At 28.9% G+C, this 22,217-nt stretch overlaps 1 protein-coding gene across 1 annotated transcript; it reads right to left on the minus strand.

Moving 5' to 3' along the window:
- Nucleotides 1-5,276: 5,276 nt before the first annotated feature.
- On the minus strand, nt 5,277-20,553 carry LOC107439322 (putative phosphatidate phosphatase). The gene is made up of 7 exons (XM_016051877.3): nt 20,373-20,553; nt 16,037-16,143; nt 12,927-13,078; nt 10,594-10,901; nt 7,776-7,833; nt 6,291-6,470; nt 5,277-5,473 (listed from the first exon to the last, which is right to left on the minus strand). Exons 2-7 carry the CDS (start codon nt 16,128-16,130, stop codon nt 5,357-5,359), a joined length of 909 nt encoding a protein of 302 aa, XP_015907363.1. The 5' UTR covers nt 16,131-16,143; nt 20,373-20,553; the 3' UTR covers nt 5,277-5,356.
- Between the last annotated feature and the right edge of the window lie 1,664 nt (nt 20,554-22,217).

Consider the following 22,217-nt stretch of genomic DNA (forward strand, 5'->3'; position numbering starts at 1 on the left):
CGCTAATAAAAAACTAATCTCTTCGTTTCTGTGAAATTTAACATACCAACGGTGCAAAGAAATTTATTTCTCAGGTTTTGCATCCAAGAAAATATTTAATTCAAATACAAAAATAATCGTGTTTGTTGCTCTTTTTTATTTCAATTTTTTGTATTTTGTGAATATAATTTAGCATGTGCGTATCAGAAATTTTTTCGAAGAAATTCTCCAATTTAACTTTTTGAAACTACTCATTTTGAACGAAAATATTTACGCACACATTTGTAAATTTAAAATGTAAATATCTATTCACTGATGGTTGCAGCAGACAAGCCTCAATTTTCTTATTGAATATTTTGTATGCTACTATGTGAGTTTTAATACCAAACTTTTTAAAGTTTTATATCTTAACAATTCGATATCTGTTGCACTTTAATTGTTCAATACATTGGTGCACATTACAGTTATTGTAGCCCAAATTTTTATTATTTATTTATTATTTTTTTAAATATTATTAATAACAATTAAATATTTTTAAAAATATTCTTCTTATTTTAATTTGTAACTCAATACTTTTGTTTTGTACAACTTGGTGAAAGACTGACTGTAATATTTAATATTCCTTCAAACATGAAAGAGTCCTACATAAAATGTTGATAAAGTTGCGGCCCGCCATTTGATTTGTGTTTTTAATTGTGGCCCCCGGCCTCATGTAAGTTGGAAACCCCTGTTCTATACGGAGACTACTCAACATGTAAAGGTCAAAAATCCTAATCCTCTCGAAAAAAGACGAATCGCTAAATGATAAGGTGCTTTCAAGTCTTATTTTGCAGCCCACGATATCGCTCATGGGCTGCAATAGCGGCACAACTCAAAACATCAAGTTTTGAGATAAGTGGGCTTAAAGTTTTCATTGCTAAGCAAAATGCATAAGAAATGCTTTAGTGTGCTTAAACGAAGATTACCTTCAAGTTGAATTGTGGGTTGTGCTAGTATTGCTGCTGAAAGAATGTGTATTTTCATCTCGTATTTGCACCTGTTCTTTGTCCAAAACGCGTGTTTGAGTTGTGCCACTATTGCAACCCATGAGCGATATCATCTACCCAAATTTACTCAAAATATTAAAACCATTACTCAAGCCATTAAGATTATCTCACAGATCCAAAGATATTAACACGTTATGTTTTCCATTTTGTACACTGTGCATTTCTTTATTTCATTTAAGTTCCATATTTACAGTCCAGCGGACGTAGTCTTAACCAAGGTTTGATGACCTATGTTTACAGCCGAGTGTCTCACCGGACTAACTTCTCTGATTATATCTGACTGGTTCGGAATCAACTTTAATGCCGTGGATTATTTCAGAGATGGAACAAAGTCTGTGTATGATTTGGCGACAGGCGAGTATGATGCGGAGGATAAGAATTTACTACCACCATTTTCAAAGAATTTATCTGTCCTCCCATCTAGCTTATCACAGCGTAATGTGCGCATGCGCCATTATTATGATTGGATCATCGTTAGGAATGAATTTCAGACCGTCGCTAATGTTTAATGTATGTCTATTGCAACATAGGCTAAAACATAATTATTTTTACATTAAATTTTACAAGTACCATTTCTACTGCTACTTTTTATCCTTTCAGCAATAAGGCATCCAATAAAATCTGACAGAATTTCAAGATGTCTTAAGGCACTTTATTTTTTCAACAACAGGAAACAAATTAAAGTTGTGAACTTTTTTTATATTTAACTTGAATGCCTTCAAAAAGTACAGCTTGAGATTTATTCGACCAAGTTTGCGACCAAAGCGAATTCTTACTCCAATGTTACTCTCAGAACATTATGATAAATTGAATAAACTTTGTAACAAATGTCTTCTAAGCATGCTGTATAAGAAATATTAACAGCATAAAGAAGAATAAAGAAGAAAGGAAGAAAATATACAAAGATAATGAATCAAAAAGAATATTAAAATATATTAAAATAATATACATTTAGAGTTTAAACAGAAATACTAATTGAGATTATGAATAAACAAATATGTTTTCAAATTGTTGCAGCTGTTATAATTTTATAAAATTGTAATAATGCTAATTTAATGTTAAAAAAAGATAAAAGATAATGGAAAAACTAGAATATATTTCAATGGTAATAATAGTTGATTAACTCATTAAGTTTTTCAACGTAGGCATTTTTTACATATTGCATAAAATTATTTTCTCCGGAACAAAAAAAAGACATAACAGAAAAAAAGTCTAATTAATGATTATTATGGTGAATGTTTAATAATTTCAAATTAAAGTATTCTGTACTAATTTTTGTATACATCCCTGAAAGCATTCTTAATGGATTATATTTATCAACATTTTTATTCCCAGCTATTTTGATTTTAGAATCAAGGAATTGTAAATAAAATTTACGAAAAACTAAGCCCTTTTTCTACTGTCCATCCATTAAAATTCTTTTTAAAATATTTTTCTACTACTCGATCTGTCTTTGTCAAAAAAAAAATAGAAATTAAAACTAAAGTTGTAAAAGGAACAATAGAACTTTTTTTAAAAGCAAGTATGACAATTATTTACTTAGAGAAGAAACGAATTTTTGTATTTGTTCTAAAAGCTCTTTTACAGTTTAAAAAAATTATCTTTTGAACATTTTTACGTATTCATTACTTCGTAAAAACAAAGTTGGTGGAAAAATTACCCAAATATCAAATATAGAGTTTTTGTTTAAAATAATTTTTTTTTTTAAAAATACATCTATTTTTCAACTATAATTCTTCTTTTAACACTCTAAACTTTCAAAACATTATCTGAAAACTTCATTATTTACTTGTAACCTTTTGAACTTAGCTATTGTAATATTTTTATTTAGAAACAAAGTTATGCACTAAATATAAAGATATAAGAGTTAAATACTGACTAAATAATACTTAAAAAATAGTTAAGAAACCCAGAGTTATTTCACTACAATGTACCATCGTTTTCATCAGTACCCGTTTGAGAAAGATTTTAAAAATAATCGCTCGCAATGCGAGGCAATCGTGAATTAAATCATCCAAATAATCAGAGGCTGAGCTTGATTTTTCTTAGAATTGTAAGTCAAATTTGTTTGTCATAGTCCAAACTTGTTTTTGGAAACATAGTTATAAGTTTAAGTTGCATGAAAAAATTTAGAAAATGCCTACACAATTTTACATTGCAAAATTCTATTTGTTTGTGCGTGCAAATATATAAAATCAATTTCGCTTGTAACTCTGAATGCGTAAACATCTTTCCATAAACACCATATTTCCATAAATAATCACATATTTCACGAATTTTATGCTGTAAAATAGTACAAATGCTGCGGAACTACTTTTTACTTTTTCTAGCATAAGCAGAGGAAAGACGATTTTTTTACTGGAATAATGCTACACGTTTCACTAAGAAAGCATAGTTTAGAAATTCACTTCACGATTTTTTAATGTATTTTCTTGATTTATAAGCAGTTTTTACTAATAACTTTCAATGAAATAGTGTAGAGTACTTTGATGTTGAACTTAATTTTTTTCAAGCATTCTGCAAAATAATGTACTTTGAGGTTAAACGTAATATTTTCGTAGCATTAACAGATGAAACCCCAAATTATTTATTGAAATCTAATTTTATATTTTGCATTGGAATCGTACTTTGAATATTAGTTCCACAAGTTTGATGGAATCGTACTTCGCAAATTAGTTCCCCAAATTTGACATGTCAAAAATAATATTCTCTTGAGCAAGTATAGTTCTTAAAGAAATCTATCTTCAAAATTAGGCAGCTAATTCTGCAGGCAACTTTATGCCCTGGATAAATTGGTTAAGACTAAATGTTTCTTGATTAGTTTTTAAAAACATTTTATATTATTTCTAATAAAATGGTCACATCACTTTTTCAGAATGTCAATCCTCCATGAAAAGTGAGAGATGTGCTTTAGTGAGGATAAAATGCTCTTAAAAAATAGCAATTCAAATATTATATATATTATATACTAATAATAAGCTGATTTCAGCTATAAAATTAATTTGTTAATTTAGTTTAATTATTTTAGTTTATTATTTGCTAAGTTTATTTATTATTTATTCAAGAGACTGTCTCTTAGTTTTAGATAAACTTTTCATTTTAAAACCCTTCAGTTAGTTTGATTAGATTTCATTTTGAATCCTTTTATGTTCTTAAAAGTTTGGTTTTTTTCTCCAGATGATAATAACTTTTAGTGATACTCGTAGCATGAACGGGAAAGTCGAGTATAAACATTCGAAAATTTTCCTGATACCTTTAGGTATGAAGATGGTAGGTGAGGGGGATCATTTGGATGCCATTCACCAACTTATCTGAGGCATGTTTAATTGTTAGCTACCAATAAAACAGAAAAAATACTTCTGGGAAACAGCAGTAAATTTCGACTAAAGCTTTAAACGAGATGCCCAATGAAGAAAACCTTAAGTTAAAAAATAAATAGTTCGAAAACAAGGAATAGAAGAATCAAACAAACGAAACGTTTATTGGTGAAGAAAATTTTATCCTTTAATTTGGAATTAAATGACAAAAGTTGCTATCAGATTGCTGTACACTACACAGATAGAATGAAGGGAGAACAAATGCTTCTTGAAGTGAAGAAATATATAAAAACAGTTGTTGGAATCACAACAAATTCCATTCAAAATTTCATCGAATCACAGTAAGTAGAAATTTCATACTGCGATTTAATCTTACAGTGCACCCTTTCGGCAACTTTTGTTACTACATTCCTAACTTCAGTATAATATTAATATTAACGATGCTGTTTGGTTCATTTTTTTACCATCCTTTCTTCAAGATATTTAAATTTGAAATCAAACTGGTCTTCGTTGAACACAGTAGATTATAGGAAATTATGAAACGCATGTTTAAAGAAATGTATAATTCGAATCGTAAGTTCCACCTTTTCCAATATTTTAAATATAATTGCCAATTTATTTCATTCAGTCAATTCCTTTTACAATTTCTTGTTAATTTCTCGATATATATAAAAAAACACTTCTAAACAAGGAAAAAAATACCACAAATTTATATTATATATTTGCAGTTAAAAACAATGATATTATTTCACCGCATTTTCAACTTTTCTTATGAAGTTAATTCAGGAATTGGAAACATATTGGAACACAGTCATAAATAACTTGTGATTATTTAAATATCCTTAAATAATCAAAATAAATAAAAACCTAAGAAAAGGAATACTAATAGAAAAACAACAGTACAACTTTATTTTTAAAAAATAAATTTTGAAAAAAGGTATAAAAATGAATTTTTCACATTAAAAAATGAAATTTTTTTTGGTCTAAGGTAATTCATCAAATCCAATAAACAAGCTATACAGGAGCAGTTTTACGTGTTTGCTCATGAACATGCGGAATCACATAACGAATGTTATCCATATTGGGATGAGCAGGTTTTTTCTTAACATACAAATCAGTCATACAAAATATCTGAAATAAAGAAAAAAAATCATCCTAAAATTTTACACACTTTATTTCTTTTAGAAAAGGCAATTGAAACAAAATTGTCTAAGTTTAAGTTTCTATTACTAGCAAACACATAAAAAATTCGATTTTTAGAAACTTATTTGAAGAGACATTCAACCAATTAAAAGTGTATTTTTCACGCCAATTTTCTTCTTTTCATTTCCAATTTTAGAATAAGTTTCATTGTGATATTTGAATTAAACATGAATAAAAATATAAAAATTTCTAAATGGGGGAAAGAATTTCAATAAAAATATCTTAAATAACCAGACAGAGTCCGCAGACGTTTCGACCATCAACAAACTTTCGTCAAAATTCCCTTCCTATGACGTGTGCAGTTCTTACTAACTGTCAAGTTACTTTACAATTCGAGTGTTTCTACTCGAAAAAAGGACTAGTTGTTAGACTAGAGATTCTACAAACTGGATACAAACACTAGCTGAAGTTATTTACCAGTACATAAATTGGAATTGTTGCAGTTACTGCAGTTTAAAGAAATATGATAACCTGTGTGAAACACATTTTTATTACTTACAAGAATTATTTAAAGACCCGAATTTCTAAAAAAACAACGTAAAATTGGTCATCGTCTATTTATATTTGAATCCATATAAACAAAATTCTACAGAATGATCCATAACAGATATTAAGATTATTCGTTTGAATCTTTGGCATTTTAAGGACTCATTATGAACCAAACTCTATGACTATAACTGTAAAACTTATTTAATCTTTTTAATTTAGAATTTCACTACATTAAATGAATAACAAATATACTCACGCAGTATATACAAATAAAAAATGCAATTAAGAAACCAGCCAAGATATCATCCCAGTGATGCCAGTTATCAGAGACTCTGGAAAAAGATACGTATCCTGATGGCATCAGCAACATTCCTAATAATAATGGCTTTGCCAAGACACTGTATCTGCTGAACGTTACTTTTTTGGCAAGATAAAACTGAAAAAAAATATTATTTATAACATTTTAAGTCATTAACAATTACTAATAATGCATTTATGTCAAAATAAACGAGGAGTGATTAAAGAAAAAACTCTTTCGATGGCATGAAATTTGAACAGCATGCTCGGATCTTAAAAATAAACTGTATCGAGGGGGAAACAGTTTGTGGCAAACACTGGTTCACCTTCATTGGTATTTTAACATTTAATGCTAAAAGGAAAGTGAGTTCAGTTAACCCTTGAGTAAACTATGAAGCATCGTCCTCAAACGCAGATTTTTTTCAAACTATCTAGAAGAAAACAAATTGTGAACTGATGAAATTATGAATTGACAAATTACGGATTACTCAGCGGGAAAGCAATCCTCTCAGTTTTTTAATCCACCACCCACCCGCCCATCCACACACACACACACACACACACATATATATATATATATATTGCATTTTAACATTAAAAACATTTTTTCTCCATTTGAAATTTCCTGGTTTACTTAAGGTTTGCCTGAACTCTCCTTTCTTCTAACTTTGAATTTTAAAATACTAATGGAGGTAAAGCAGAATTTGCCGTAATAAGTTTCCCCCATGGTATCATATAATCTTTGACAAAAATTAGTACAGAAAATAGCCGACAGGTGACTCGGTAGAGTAAAACTGCGATTCTCTACAACTCTTTACAAATTCACCCATATCAGAAATTCCCCACAGATTGCGCCATTAATGTGCGGAATGAAATTACTGTGAACTACTATAACATGGCGTACTTAGTATATTTGCTACATGATATTACCTCTACATGTGATAACAAATTAGGTAAATGTAAATTTCTTAAAAGATATTTGCAGCTATATAAAGTTCATCATCCCAACTATTGAAGTTTATATTTAATTTTTGGTATTAATAAATTGGTTAAACAGTATATTTAACAGTTTTAGCAATAAAAGTCGTCTTTATGAATTTTCCTTCCAATTTTTCACTCACCAAGGCCACTAAATTTATTTATTTAATATCTCATTGTTACACAATTAAACGAGAAATATTTCTTTAATTATAAATTATAAAAAATTATATTCAATTGTAATGAATTATTCTCGAATAAACGAAAATCATAATTATGATTGAATATATTTTTGAATACCATATTTTCTACCTTGTGGCCACTTCTACCTTATGGCTCATATTTTTCGGGGACAAAATTTCAAACCTGTTGCAAAAGTTGTTTTTAAACAGAGGAAATGCATTTGGTGGTTGACTTTGAAAATTATTATTCTTTTTAATTAAAATAATGCACTGTCAATACTTGCCACGGTATAGAGCATTGCAAAATTTACAAGAGCTGAGTGACCAGATGGAAAAGACATTCTAAAAAATGAAACAAAATATTTTTAGAATACAATTGAAAAACATAATACAGAAATCAATTTTTATGTGCTTATAAATGTTGCACACGATAGCTACGTTATGAATTAAAAGAAACAGTTTGCATTTATAGTAAATATTAAAATGTAAGAAAAAAAAGGAAAAACGATAATAATTCAGTTTCGCGAATTCGTAAAACTCAATAGGAGAAAAATGGTAGACTAGTTTTAATATGTACAATGTGCAAAGAAAAGGGATACCCTGAATAACTTTTTATCTAGTCCTTGGAACTTCGTGTATTAGGACTTCTCTTAAATTTGTATACTTTACAAATCTTAAATGTTTAAAGGGCTGACTTTATATATGCTTTATATAGGGCTGACTTTATATTAATTAGTGATAGTGATATTTTAAGTTACGAAATCAAACAAAAAAGTGCTTATTCTGAATAAATACACATTTTTTAATTAATCCGTTAGCATTAGAATTCGAAAGAAGGAGCCGCAATCTTTTAAATATAATCCCAAAGCTTCTGTCAGCTCTGTGGTGCAAAGTTTGAATCCCTTAACGTCAATTATACTTTTTTGCGTTTTCCCCCCTACATCGACAAAGCGAATTTTTTAAGCGAATTAAAAAAATTTTGCAAATAATTATAAAATTTTCCTTCAAAAGGTACCATGTACCATGCAAAGATAATTCTATGCAAAAAGTAATTTGCAATAATTATTTAACACTTATTTTTAATAATACACGAAAAAATTTTAAATTGTAAGATATAAAAATTTTAGTATTCTTTTAAATAATCCATTATAATAAGGCAAAGTACAAAATTTCAACGAAATCATTCGAATTGTTCCCGAAAATCATTCGATTCCTCAGGAAGTATTCAACCGATTGCGGTCAAATTTTGCATTTTTCCTTATAAAATTATGTTCTTTCAAATGTTGTAGAACATGTACCTTCACTTTTTAATTCAAATTTTTCTTTCCATTTAAAATACTTTCTTTTCGATTTTTAGTAAATGAAAAAATTAAAAATAATAATATAATATTAAAAGTTTGCGAGGATTTATCGTTGCATGAAATAATATTAAAAATTTTTTTTGATTCGCTTAAAAAAATTTCATCATGGGGAGAAATACCCCAGGAATATAACTAACAGTAAACTTAAATTATAATTAACATTAAACTTTGGACCGATATACTGGCGTAATTCAATAAGCGTATTTAAAGCATAGTAGTTAAAATAGAATATTTGAAATTACAGTTTTTAAAAATTAAATTTGAGTCCTATTATGGAAAAATCCGATCAATAAATCGCAAGTTATTCAGGGCATTTCGTTTTTATTTCTTTATTTTATTTACATTTTTCATGTTTTATTTTTATTTTCAGGCACTGTACACAAAATAAGAAACGGAGGAAAAACATTTTTAATAAATACATTTAAAAGTTACTTTTCGGGAAATTTTGTTTATCTCTCTCTTTCTCTTTATATATATATATAAAGAGAAAGAGAGAGATTGATAGATAGATAGATAGATATTTAAACAAGACAAATGAGGTTTAAATTTGCAGGCCTAAAAGTTTTGCAAAAGAGAAAAGTTTTGAGGGCCATCCTTGGTGGGATAAAAATAAATAATTCCTGGAGAAGACGATATAATACTGAACTGTATGAAATATACNAATAATAATAATTTTTATTTAGTGCTTATAATCTGCAAGTAAATAGAACTGATAAAATAAGTTCAAAAAATATAGAGACATCAAAGAAAAAGCTAAAAAATATATCGTATAAATAAATAATTCATAAGTAATAATAATAACAATGAAGTAATAAATAAGTAATAAATTAAGTTAATTAAAAGCGTTCGCAGTTGAAGGATATTACTTACAGCACGAATACAAAATTCTGTAATAAGCAGATAAAAAAATAAATATCATCCATATACGGAGAAATATTTCAGATTAAATTACAAGACTCTAAGGTAAAAAATAAATAAATAAATGAAAACATAATTTAGGTTGGAAAAAATCAGAATATGTGGTATTTAAACCATTTGATATTTTAAAAATTCATTTGGTAGCGGTTAATCAAAATTATAATTCCTCCCACGCATGTAGTTAAAAAGTACAAAACTGAGTTATACATTCATTCGAATAAATGGTTTGAATGCATTGCTCTAAAGGCATCCTGTTAAATATGTTTAGTTTAGTCATATTTACCAAATTTTACATACTGCGAAACTACACTTACTGCAAAACCATATTTATTGTTAATTTTACTAAAATACCAAAACTCTCCTGCAAACTTCATGTTTTAGGTGTTCCCGTAGATCAAGGAACACAGTAAATTATACCATTTTCTAGTTTTAACCATACTTTTTTCGCTGCTTGTACTTTTGAAACTTTGACGGTTTGTAGATTTTAAATCTTTGTGTCTAAAAGAAGCAAAGATTAACCATAAATTTAACAAAGATTAAAAATAATTTAATCAAAAGATTAAGAATAGTTTTATCCAAAGGTAACGGATAACTTTAACAATCAACCAGGCACAAATTTATACGAGTTCACCTTTACTCTATAAATTACGTTAGAGTAACGGAACTTCAGACGAAACGTGTATTTGATTTGTCATGTTGTTTTAAAAACTCTTCTATTGGAAATTATTCATAATAAAATATAAAAAAATATTATAAAATAAATTAAAATATATATAATAAATTAAAATATATAATAATAAATAAACATTTTACTGGATCTTACCGAAGGAAATTCTCATTCCGCAACTTAGGATTGGTGCAATTGTACTTGGTAACATAATAATGTGGATTTTCTACAGCAGAGCAGTTGAAATTAGGTTTACAAAGATCTAGAAAGTTTGGACGAAGCCTTCCTACTAAATATTTTATAAAAGCAGCCGCCAACTCTGACATGATGAGGCCGTAGAGGAATACACCACCGAAGATGTAGATTTGCTGAATCACGTAAGGAACTTTAAATCGAAAGAAAAATATCTTTTTCCCTTCAGGTTCATTAACTGTAAATTTTCTAACCACTTCTGTTATGCAGATCTACAACGTAAATATATTTTTAGACAAAAAAGACAGAAATTAATTATTTTATGTGTCAAGCAAAAAATAACAGTATGCTGCAAATAAGAAATGCTATTTAAAATGACCACAAATCATTTTTTTTTTTTTAAATATTACAAGACTCTTAATAAAACTAAGTACAAAATGTATTAATAATTTTGATAATTAATAATGTGCATAATGTATGAATAATACATATATATTCATGGAATATATCCATTCCATCATAATTATATTAATGAAACACTTTTAATGTTCGCAAAGATTTTACAAGTATCATACGGATAAAAGCCTTGTTGATCCAAAAATAATTTCAAGCAAAAAATAACTATTAATAACTTTTTTTTTAAAATTTCCAATGAACTGCACAATCGGTCTTGCCGATGAGCAGACCTAGTGTATTCTTCAGTGGTGGTATCCACTCTTTCAGGACCACCACAATGGGTGAGATACCGTTGGTCATGTTAATTTGGACGTCTAGTTTCTGCCACACTAGATATCAGCACCAAGACTCTATTTGGATGCTAAAGTGCACTAGGAATTTAATTTTGCAGAGATGAAGTTTGACATTGCCGATAAATACTATTGCCACATTGGTGCCCTCATACGTGATGTGAACACGCCTACCTTGTCAGAAACTCCCACTTCGATCTGAGTACTCCTTTCTGGACAATAACGCCCACTTTGATCTGAACACGCCTTTTTCGATGGATGGTCCACATTGAACAGTTGACTTGCTACTTGTGACAGTGACATTATCCACCTCCTTGTGCTGTTGCTACTCAGTCTCGATTACGCATAACGTACAACTTATTCACTCAACTGCTAAAGGCAACACAGGAGTAACTACTACCGTGAACTTAACACAGCTCTCACAGTCAGCGCTTAAAAAGTACGGTGATCTTCATACAGCTCTCCCGGATTCTCACAAAACAGCATTAAATCAACTAGTGGTATCCGTTCATCAAATTCTATCACGGATATAATTCTGGTGGAGGAGTTCTGTTGCGTATCTACCACTACAAATATACAATTCTAATTCATTAGTATATAAGACATGTTAACTCGATTCTATGGTGGGGTACTTTTACATAGATGACATTGATGACATGATGTAGGTTGACATTGTCGATAGCTACCATCACCATCGCCACAATTTAAAATAACCTTATTTTAAGTAAACATAAACATTTATTTGCTTCACAACAGTAAACTTGTCAAATTATTTCTAATTAAAGTTATAAATAAGAAATAATAAAAAAAAAATTCCTACCTTTAATAATCAGTAAATACATGAATTTTTTAAATAGGAGAAAAAAAGTTTCGTAAAGACATGACGAAAAAATGAAACTCATAAAATTAGGTTATATTTTTTTCCTCAATACATATTTAGCGAACCACATTCCCCGATTTAGTTTATTGCTCTCAGATTTTCTAAGTCAAATATCCAGATAAGTTAGAAAAAAAGAAGTAAATTTTTTAAGAGAAAGTATTTTTTTTTAAAAGAAAGTATTATTTTTAACAGATATTATTATTTTTCTTAGCTTTTGCAACTTAACCATTAAGCTTGCAATTTAGTTCATGAAACTTTAAATATTAGTTATTCATAATGATTCGTTAAGCTATAAGTGATACGGTTAGCAATTGGAGTTAATAAATTTCACCTAAGTTAGCGTAAGTCTGAAGAACTAAATTGTAAAGTTATGTAAATTGTAATTGCAGGAAATACTTGCAGGTTAGGTAACTAGGTAAATTGTAATTGCAGTGTCTGAAATGAGAAAAATAAAATAAAAATGCACCCTTATCACAATGCACCATAATCAAAAATAATGCTTACAATAATTTAATGGGTTATTTTATTAAATGAACTAATTCTTTTGTGAAAACATTATTTAATATTTTTTTATGGTTCATAAGCTTTGTCGTCTAAATTTCATATAGTATATATATATATTTCTCAAACGAAGCATAAATTGCTCATATAACTGAAGAATTTAAACTCACAATAGATAAAGGAGCTGAAACGCAAAATCCCCAAAGCACTCCAGTAGTAACGGAGCTTGGTTTTGCAGGATACATTATGTCCTCGTCGTCGCAAAAGAAGCCTCGTCTTACTGGTGTCACATTACGCCATAGTACAGGTATTATACCACCACCTGTAAAGAAATGTTAGTTAAACTATGGAACACTGTTTTCATTGACATAGATCTCCATACTATTAATTGTTATCCATATTAAATCTGGAATGCAATTTTAGTTAATAACTATTGCTTCGTAAAAGATCCCAAGTAAAATAAAAATGGACACCGTCCATAAACTGAATTTCGAGATCAACATTTCGCTAAAATTGCGGATCTAACGTCATAATTGAGAGAATAACGTCATAATAGAATTACACACAGGCCATCTGTATTACCCACACTATTTAGGATGATAGATAGGCATTAAGCATCCACTGAGAATCAAACCCCACCTAAAATAGCCTACCCCGTGGCGATTTTTTTAAATCTCGCTTATCAAGTTTATGAAATCTCGCCAAATTAGGTTTGCAGAAGATATTTCAGGGAGATTATTTTGAACATCCAATCATACCACGATCACACAGCCGAAATTCTTACACCTGATAGGTTGTTATATGATATGTATACCTAAGCGAAAGTTAGATTTCGTTAGGAAAGAGGTAAAAGGGTGATTTTTTTCCCGTCATTTATGCTTCTGATCTCTTGCTATTAGAATCATCGTTGTTATTTCATTTTTTAACTGTTATTTCAATTCTTATCTTTATTATTTCATTTATTACCGCTATTTTTTCTTTTAATATTTTTGCGCGGTACCGATTAAAAATGGCGAAGTATTATAATAAGTTTTTAATAATTCAATTCTTTTTTATGTAATCAAAAAGCAACGCTGATTACTAGTAATAAACGCCAACTTGGTGAGATTTCAAGAAGTTGCCAAGAGGTGGACTATTCTGAGATTCCCCCCCCCCCCCTANCCCCCCCCCCAATACAGCGACTACTTAGTGCATATAGCCATTGAGCTATTGTGTGCATGCTTTAGTTAAAGTATTAAGAAAGAAATGACAAATATGTGGTAAATAAGTTTTTACATATGCAATTTTTTTTCAGCTCTGAATTTATCATATAATATAATTGGGTATGATATAAAAAAAACACAACTACTTCCACTTAGTAGGAATAACATTTACCATGACGCAATGCTAAATTCTATGCCACTATCCACATAAATGCCACTATCCACATAAATCAATTATTAATCAAAAATCGAATATCAATTACTTTTCTTTATGATGCAATAAAATCTGGCGAGCAGCTATTTAAACGATCAAACACTTCGTTTGTTTATTTGTGGCTTGAAGTTAGAATCGCAGAAAATGCCGTTCATGGGTTAAATTTAGTAGGAATAACACAACCTGTGACGTAGGCTATAGTATACCCAATTAACTTCTATCTAAGAATTCCTGAAAAAACTAACATAAATATTATGCACATGTTCTAATTTCGAAAGTGTACAATTACAAAAAACAATGTACTTTTTTCAGAAATTTCATTGCCCTTTTTTTCTGAATATCATGAATGATAATCTCGATTACAAATGCAAACAGTATCATGCTGAGGGTAACAGGCGCCATTGTGGAAGCTGGTGTAACTGGGAGAAAGCCAGCATAAGCATGAAAATATAAGACTGTGTTTTAACATATAATGCCGATTGAATTTTTATAAAGAATTTCATGCATTTTTGGTTTTCATAAATAAACAATCAAAATTAAAGTTGTTAAATGTTGTTTAACTATATTTCAAAAACGATTAAATGACTAAGATGCTAGTGACACTCAGAACATCTAATTCTAAAGGAGGGTAGGGAATAAACTATCCCCATAGAGAATAAATTATCCCCGATGAGTTAATAGAGTTTAATTGTTTTAATCTCCATTATTGGCGTTGCCATTTTGACGACACTAAGCTTAGTATTTTAATTAAAGTTATTATTGACAATATTACGGTTCGAATATTTAGTGCTTATTTTATGTACTTAGGTTATGTATAACATTTGTCCCCTTGATTTTAACATCTTTGGCGATTATTGCAGTACAGTATCATAGTATAGCTAAAACATCTCTAGATACTGAATTTCACGAACTCACTAATATACCTTTTAAAATGTTCTTCTTTTTGGTTCCTCAATAAATATTAAAAATCAATATTAAATTACAAATCAAAAGTGAATATTTTAAGTTACGCTATTTACATATAATAAAAAAGTGCTCGGGAAGAGAGATAAAATATTAATATCAAATATGAAAGAGGTAACGGTCATTTGACATCCTCACAGTGATGGCTCCAAATTACGAAATGTATAATTGAGTTTTTTTTTTTTTTAAATAAATGTCAGTAAAAGCTTTGTTTTTAATTGTTTTAAGCTTTGTTTTAAATGTTTTTAATTTCACTATCATTTCTGTTGCAATGCAGTTTCTGCTATTATTTTTGTAGCTAGGTGTGTGTAATTATATCTGTGGCGTGTAATCAATGTGGAATTTTTATGGAGGATTTGTGAAAACTATTGTTATTTTCTCTCTTTTGTAATATGCTGTAATAAATATTGGTGTTAAAAAAGAAAAAAGAAACTTTATATTTGTATATATGGTCTGGCCGATTAATATTTTATATTAAGTCTTATTCAAAATCTTGGAAGCGAGCGAAGCGTGCGTAATTCATAAATTAATCCACATAATGCCATTTTGCAATCTTTAGCTGTTGGCGAGTTTCAGAAAACAGGATGTGGATACAACTAGAAATCGTGATTTTAACATATAAAATAAAGCATTCTCTCATGACATCATTTACAACCTTTCAGTTGAGGTATTCGACAGCAAAAAGGACAACTTGATTGTAGATTTTGGTCATTCCACGTGCATAAACGGATTACGCTCGAAAGAACATTTTAGTACAGTTATATAGCATTTACATATTTGCAAAACTTTACCATCTAGCTTGAAAAGCAGGCCTTGTTCGTAAAATTATTTGGAAAACGGACGTTAAATTACATATTTTTTTAATATCGTAATCGCGATGTAAAATAGCATAACCACTTACAAGTAAAAAAAAATAAGCAATCGAGCAATACTGGAAGTGCTACATTCTTCTCTTCTCCTTCATTTTCTTCAATTTCTTCAGCAGGATTGGCCATTACTTTAGTTTATCTGCAGCAGAAAGTGTTAAAGATGGATGTTAGGATATTAGTGTAAACTCAATTATTTTAAATGCATTTAATGAACCAATTGTTAAAATAATGATTTAACCTTATCGAAAATATAACATTAAAGAAAGCACTATATGTTACTCACATTCTTGTGAATGCATTCTTTAAGATGTAATTAATCACGATGAACCAAAGGATTTTTTCCTATTAGGTACATTTATTTAAAACAATACTAGCTGTAAATTTTCAACGAATATCATATTTTTTCAATACTCAGAAAAATTATACTCTATTTTAATACACAAATTCCAATTTTGTTTTAAGTTTTCATGCCCTCACTAATCCATTTAATCTAGAAAAATACAATAATTCATATTAGATCGATATTAATATTTTAGAAATTGTATATTCCTCTTTAATACTTCAAAAATTATTTATGAGCAGCTAGATTTTCAAAAAGTAAGAATAATAATTTCATTAAATATTGTCAAATTGTTATTCTTTTATTTTCTTAAAGGTGGAATAAAATGATCACTTTACTGCACATGCGAATAAAATAATAATTACTGTATTACACATAAAAATATTTCTTTTTACTTATTCAAAGCTCTTGTACTTATGTAATTCGTGTGGCTTTGCGAAAACAATAGAAAATTAACACAGAAACAAAATCAAAATAAAATATCTCACTTCCAACGGAACTGGTTGTTGTTGTTGACGTATGCCTGTTTAGGCAGAGGGGGTGCGATTGTTCTTGTTTTCCAGTGGAGCCATCTATGGCCAAGAATTTGACTTCTGCCACACCAAACGTCACACCCGTTTATAGGGTGGACCCATTCATGCATCCAATCATTCATCCCCAGATCGTAATTTTGACCTGAATCAGAGAACGATCGATCTCCAATCCAGTATAACCAGATGTATTGATTTGTTATGGGAACATGGATGCGACTCGACAGATTTAACGTACATCAGTCACTTTACTACACTCTTCGGCTGGCTAGGTTCGAATCCACGAACTCTCGGACATGGGTCCAGCTCCCTACCGACCTGGCTATCCCGGCCAAACGGAACTGGTAGACCGCATATTTGAAAGCATCACAATTCGCTGTCCGTACTGTATTGCTGTTAGAGGTGATCATAATCCATACTTAAGGTACTTTTTCTATTCTAAACTGGCACATCTGATGTATTCATTTCATACGCATGCTAATTTCTGTAGCACCATAATTGTCTGGGTTTTATGTCATTTTATGTATAATTCTGTGCACTATGATGTGTACCAGTTTCAATAAATTCGATGAGTAAATCTTTAAATTATGGTATTTTTTGTGATTTTTCCTTAATTTATGATAGCTAGTGTACTAAACAATCATAAAAAACTGAAGCGTGTTTATAACAAAACATTAGCCAACTTGAAAAAAATTTTAAAAATGAGAAATTTTTCAAATTTTATTAATTTTAAATACGATGTGCGAATTAAAGATATTTATCCATTTTAAAATTTTTATGTCGTATTTATTTTTATTACAATCGGTAACTTTTTCCCTCCAAACCATTCCGAAATTTAAAAAATTTATTTTCTTATGGGTTTGCCCACTCCAAAACGAACCCTTAAAAATTTCAAAAAGCGCATAGTAACAAGGCAATGCAATAATGAATTTTTAAACAAATAATATTTCACTGAAAAGAACATTTTTATTTCAAAAATGTTTAGCATACTAAGCAATTATGCTATTCACTGATTTGACTAACTGAATTTATAATTAAACTTAGTAACATTTGAGGTAACATTCGTTGGTTATTTTCAATTGGTTACTTTAAAACAAAAATTGATTACTTTCATTAATTTTTATGTCCCACTTTTGCACTTCATTCTGCCGCATTCCTAACAATCCCATTAGATCAACGAGTTTTAATAATCAGTTAGAAAAATTCACGGGCACTTTAATCTATATGTAGAAAGATTGAAAAAAAAAGATTCCCGACATATAAAATTTATATATTTGTAAATTAACTCTAGTTTTTATTTAAGTGATAAGGAATGTACTATTAGTTAAGTACAAGTTCTCTTGCCTAAAAGCATAAAAACCATTGAATTACAAACTTGATAATGTCAGAGAAAAATACTAATTATACGTTATAATAAATATTGCACTTAAATAACGTTATATGAGGGGAAAAAACTATAACAATAAAACGAAGAATTTGTGTGTGTGCATGTATTATAGCTTCAAAACTGTTTCTGATGTAGCCGCTGCAAGGGACAATTTTATGCCACGATTCTAAAAATCTATAAAAAAATTTCAATCTGATAGTTCTGAAGAGACATTTTGAAAAGTGTTTTTTTTTTCATTAATCAAGCCAAAGCCATTGTTATAAATTGAACTGTCGACGATTTTATTTTTTATTTTTATGAATTTGAAAGATAATAACAAGCCAGTTTAATCTCTGTTTGAACAAAAGCAAAACAAAGTTTTTTGCGCAATCTCCATTAATTAATAATTTTGATTCATTATATCAAGTAAGCTCGAGTATCAAAGTGAATAGCATCTAAGGACTATATGACTATAAATATAAACAACTATAAAAATATAATTTCTATAAAAATAAACAACTTAAAATCATTGATAAAGAAAATAAGGAAATTGCACTAAAAAAACAAAACTAATGTTGAAAAGATATTTTTTCGTTTCGAGAGATATTATTCGTATATATTCGTAAGATATTTATTAATGATGCCGATGGTTTTCATTTCATTCTTGTGTTTAGTACTACCTATATAGTGATTATAGGTGCTGCTTTAATCAATACTAAATACACTAATATAGCTACTGAGGTAATATGTTTTCTGTGGTCCTTTCAAAAAGGATAAGTACCGGAAAATGTTATTTGACTACGGTAAACTGTGACTATCGTGAGTTGGCCACGAGCAAATGCAAGACGCGTAGAAAAGAATGTTAACCCCCCCCCCCATTAAATCCGTTAAAAAATTGCTAATTTGTTATGGAGTTATCTAACGAGACATTTTGCAAAGCAACAGTGATAATAATTGAGATACAGAAGAATTTCTGAGTTGATCTGATAAAAAAAGAAAACAATCGACCGACTAATTTGATGGTGGATCTTTGTTATGTCACTAATATATTTGGGACACTGTAATACGATTTTTATTTTTAAATACATCATCATGACTATTTTTCTAATAATTTTCTCTGAACTAAATGTAGTTTAGTAAAAATAACAATAAACAGAATAATTGAAAACTAATGAGAAAAAATAAAAAATAAAAATAAAAAACATTACGAAAAAAAGTTTGTTCGCCAAGGCCGGAATTTATGTGCTTTCCACCAGCTCTCAGCAAACGCAAACTCCCGGTATGCTTCTCGAACAGTTCTTTACGCAATTACAATAAGTGTCAAAAAAAATAAATAAGAAAAAGTAAAAATCAAATTGTTTTATTTTCGACAGCGGTTTTAATTTTTTTAATTCATCGATCCAAGTACGATAGACGATAATAACAATCATTATAATTTAAAATGCAATGCGGTAGCTTACTGTAACAAATCATTGTTTTAAAGGTATAAAGAATATAAATCAAATGTTGTTTAAATTTAATTAAAGATAAACTTATAAAAAAATTAAAATTTGGAAAAATAGCAATTTAAGACCTACTTGTTGATAAATCATACAATAAATAGAAAATAATTTAAATTCCTGAATAATAAGAATAGTGCAAAATAAATTTTTACAACTATGGAGGCTTGTGAAAACAAAATTTGTTTTAAAAAAACGTTACTTTTAAAATTCCTCTTTAACGGATTTAGACGGAACTTGGTATTTTTTTTTGGCAACTTTACGAATTTGATGGAAGATAACAAGATTTTACTTTCCCCCCATAAAGTGGGTTGAAATGTTGCGACAAACACAAATTCTTCCATTTCATGGAAATTCACTGTAATAAGATATATTCCAAAGTTTTTTTTTTCCTTTGGCTGGTTTATGTTTCGCTATTTTTTCTTTTAAATCTGATGGTTTAGTATTACTCATATTTTCAATTTTATTTTTGGAATAATTAATAAAATTGCAAAAAAAAAAAAAACATTTGGAACAATTGATTTAAATTTTTTTCTAAACTTACTTTAAATTAAAAAAAATTATTAATTCTAAATAAATGTGATACTAAAAGAAATATAAACAAACTGAAAAATATATATAAAAAAACATTACCTTCCCTATTGAAACTTCACGCATATAATTAAATTCAAACTTTATTTATGACTTTTCTTTTATTTCAATAATCTAAATAGGTTAACTGATAGTAATAGTTGCGCTTCAGAAACTGAGGTTCCAACTGATGCAAGTAAGAAATAAAAATTCCAGTGTAAATTTCTTAAATAAAAAAAACAAATTGTTTCTAAACTGAACAAAACACATCTTTATAACAATTTTATGAATGATGTCTTAAATTAAATCAAGATTATGCTAACCAATCTTTTAATTGGGTATAATATGAAAAAAACACAACTACTTCGATTTAGTAGGAACAACATATGACGCAATGCTAAACGAATGGAATTTAGTTGTTGTTTATTTAGTTATTGTTATTAGTAGTTGTTGTTATTTGTTTTAGTTGTTGTTGTTTATTTAGTTGTATTTAGTTTCAATAACTTTTCTTTATAATGCAATAAAATCTGGCGAGCAGCTATTTAAACGATCGAACACTTCGTTTGTTTATTTGTGGCTTGAAGTTAGGCTCGCAGAAAATGCCGTTCATGGGTTAAATTTAGTAGGAACAACACAACCTGTGACGTAGGCTATATTATACCCAATTGTAGGCATGCATATCTCTGTATGTATTAAAGCGAAAATTTGTCTGAATGTATTCTCGCTAATAACTCGAGAACGGGATCCCCAATATGGATTGTGTTTCCTATGATTCCAAAGTTTCAAATGATGATTTTTAAACAATCTTTTCTTTCCGGTGTTATTTGGTTCGGTCACAGTATCAAAAAATTTAAATTTCATTTATAAAAATCATTTTATAGATTAAAATGTGCGCTGTGATTTAAGCGTCTACAAAATATTTTTTAAAAAAGCAGACGAAATCACTAGAGAGAAGTAAGACATCCTCAAGGGCAGAAGTAAAGCATGTTAGAAACAACAATGCAGGCTAACATAAGTTATTGAAAATTGAAGAAATGTTAGATTTCCACGTCTGGGACATTGTGAAGCATATTAAGCGATAAGCAGAGAGCTCGCCGCACTTAACTATACTCAATACTCAATAAATATGCGTATTCTTATTCATTCAAATGGCGATTCAATTTCAAGGCCTTTAAATGTATTGAAGTCTAATACTAAGACATTTTTACACCAACTTTTATTAATAATAATTTATTGTAAACATCTTTTTTTATCACGAATTTTAAATTCATTAACTTGAAATTGTCCTGAATAAATTACATGTTTGAGTTTACACATGTAAGTTTTAGATTAGTTAAATCTCCACTCTTTAGTCTAAATATTAAGAAAAGAACAGTTTTTAAAAACAAAAACCTTTCATCTAGGCCTAAATCAGCTAAATAAAGCCGGTTGGAAATCTAGAGTCCATTTTAACTAACAATTAAGCGCGTCAAATATCTCATGACAGAGATGGAAATAATTTTAATATTTATGCTGTCTATACTATACTGAAAAGTCCCGAACTTACATTTACTTTCATTTGTGTGATTTGAAGAATGCCGGTTAAATTTTAGATTATTGCTAAAATTCAATATATGAATGCCGGTTGTATGAACTTTGGCACTATTGTGGACATATCTTGAAAATAGTTAAAATTTAAGTCAAAGTACTTGCACTTGCGCAAATCCACAGATAACAATTAGACAGCGAAGAAACTTTGTAAATATATTGGTCATCATTGATTAAGAAATTGGGATTAGAGGAGGGGTTGAATAATTAGAATATTTTAAAACAATATTGCCTGGTAAGACCTAAAGTTTGTATGTTGAACAAGATAGTCACCTACTTCAGCCAGTAGACTATAAAAAATTATTTTATAGAATATCATAA

This window comes from Parasteatoda tepidariorum, chromosome 7 (assembly GCF_043381705.1).
Source record: "Parasteatoda tepidariorum isolate YZ-2023 chromosome 7, CAS_Ptep_4.0, whole genome shotgun sequence".
In the NCBI taxonomy this organism is placed as follows: Eukaryota; Metazoa; Arthropoda; class Arachnida; order Araneae; family Theridiidae; genus Parasteatoda; species Parasteatoda tepidariorum.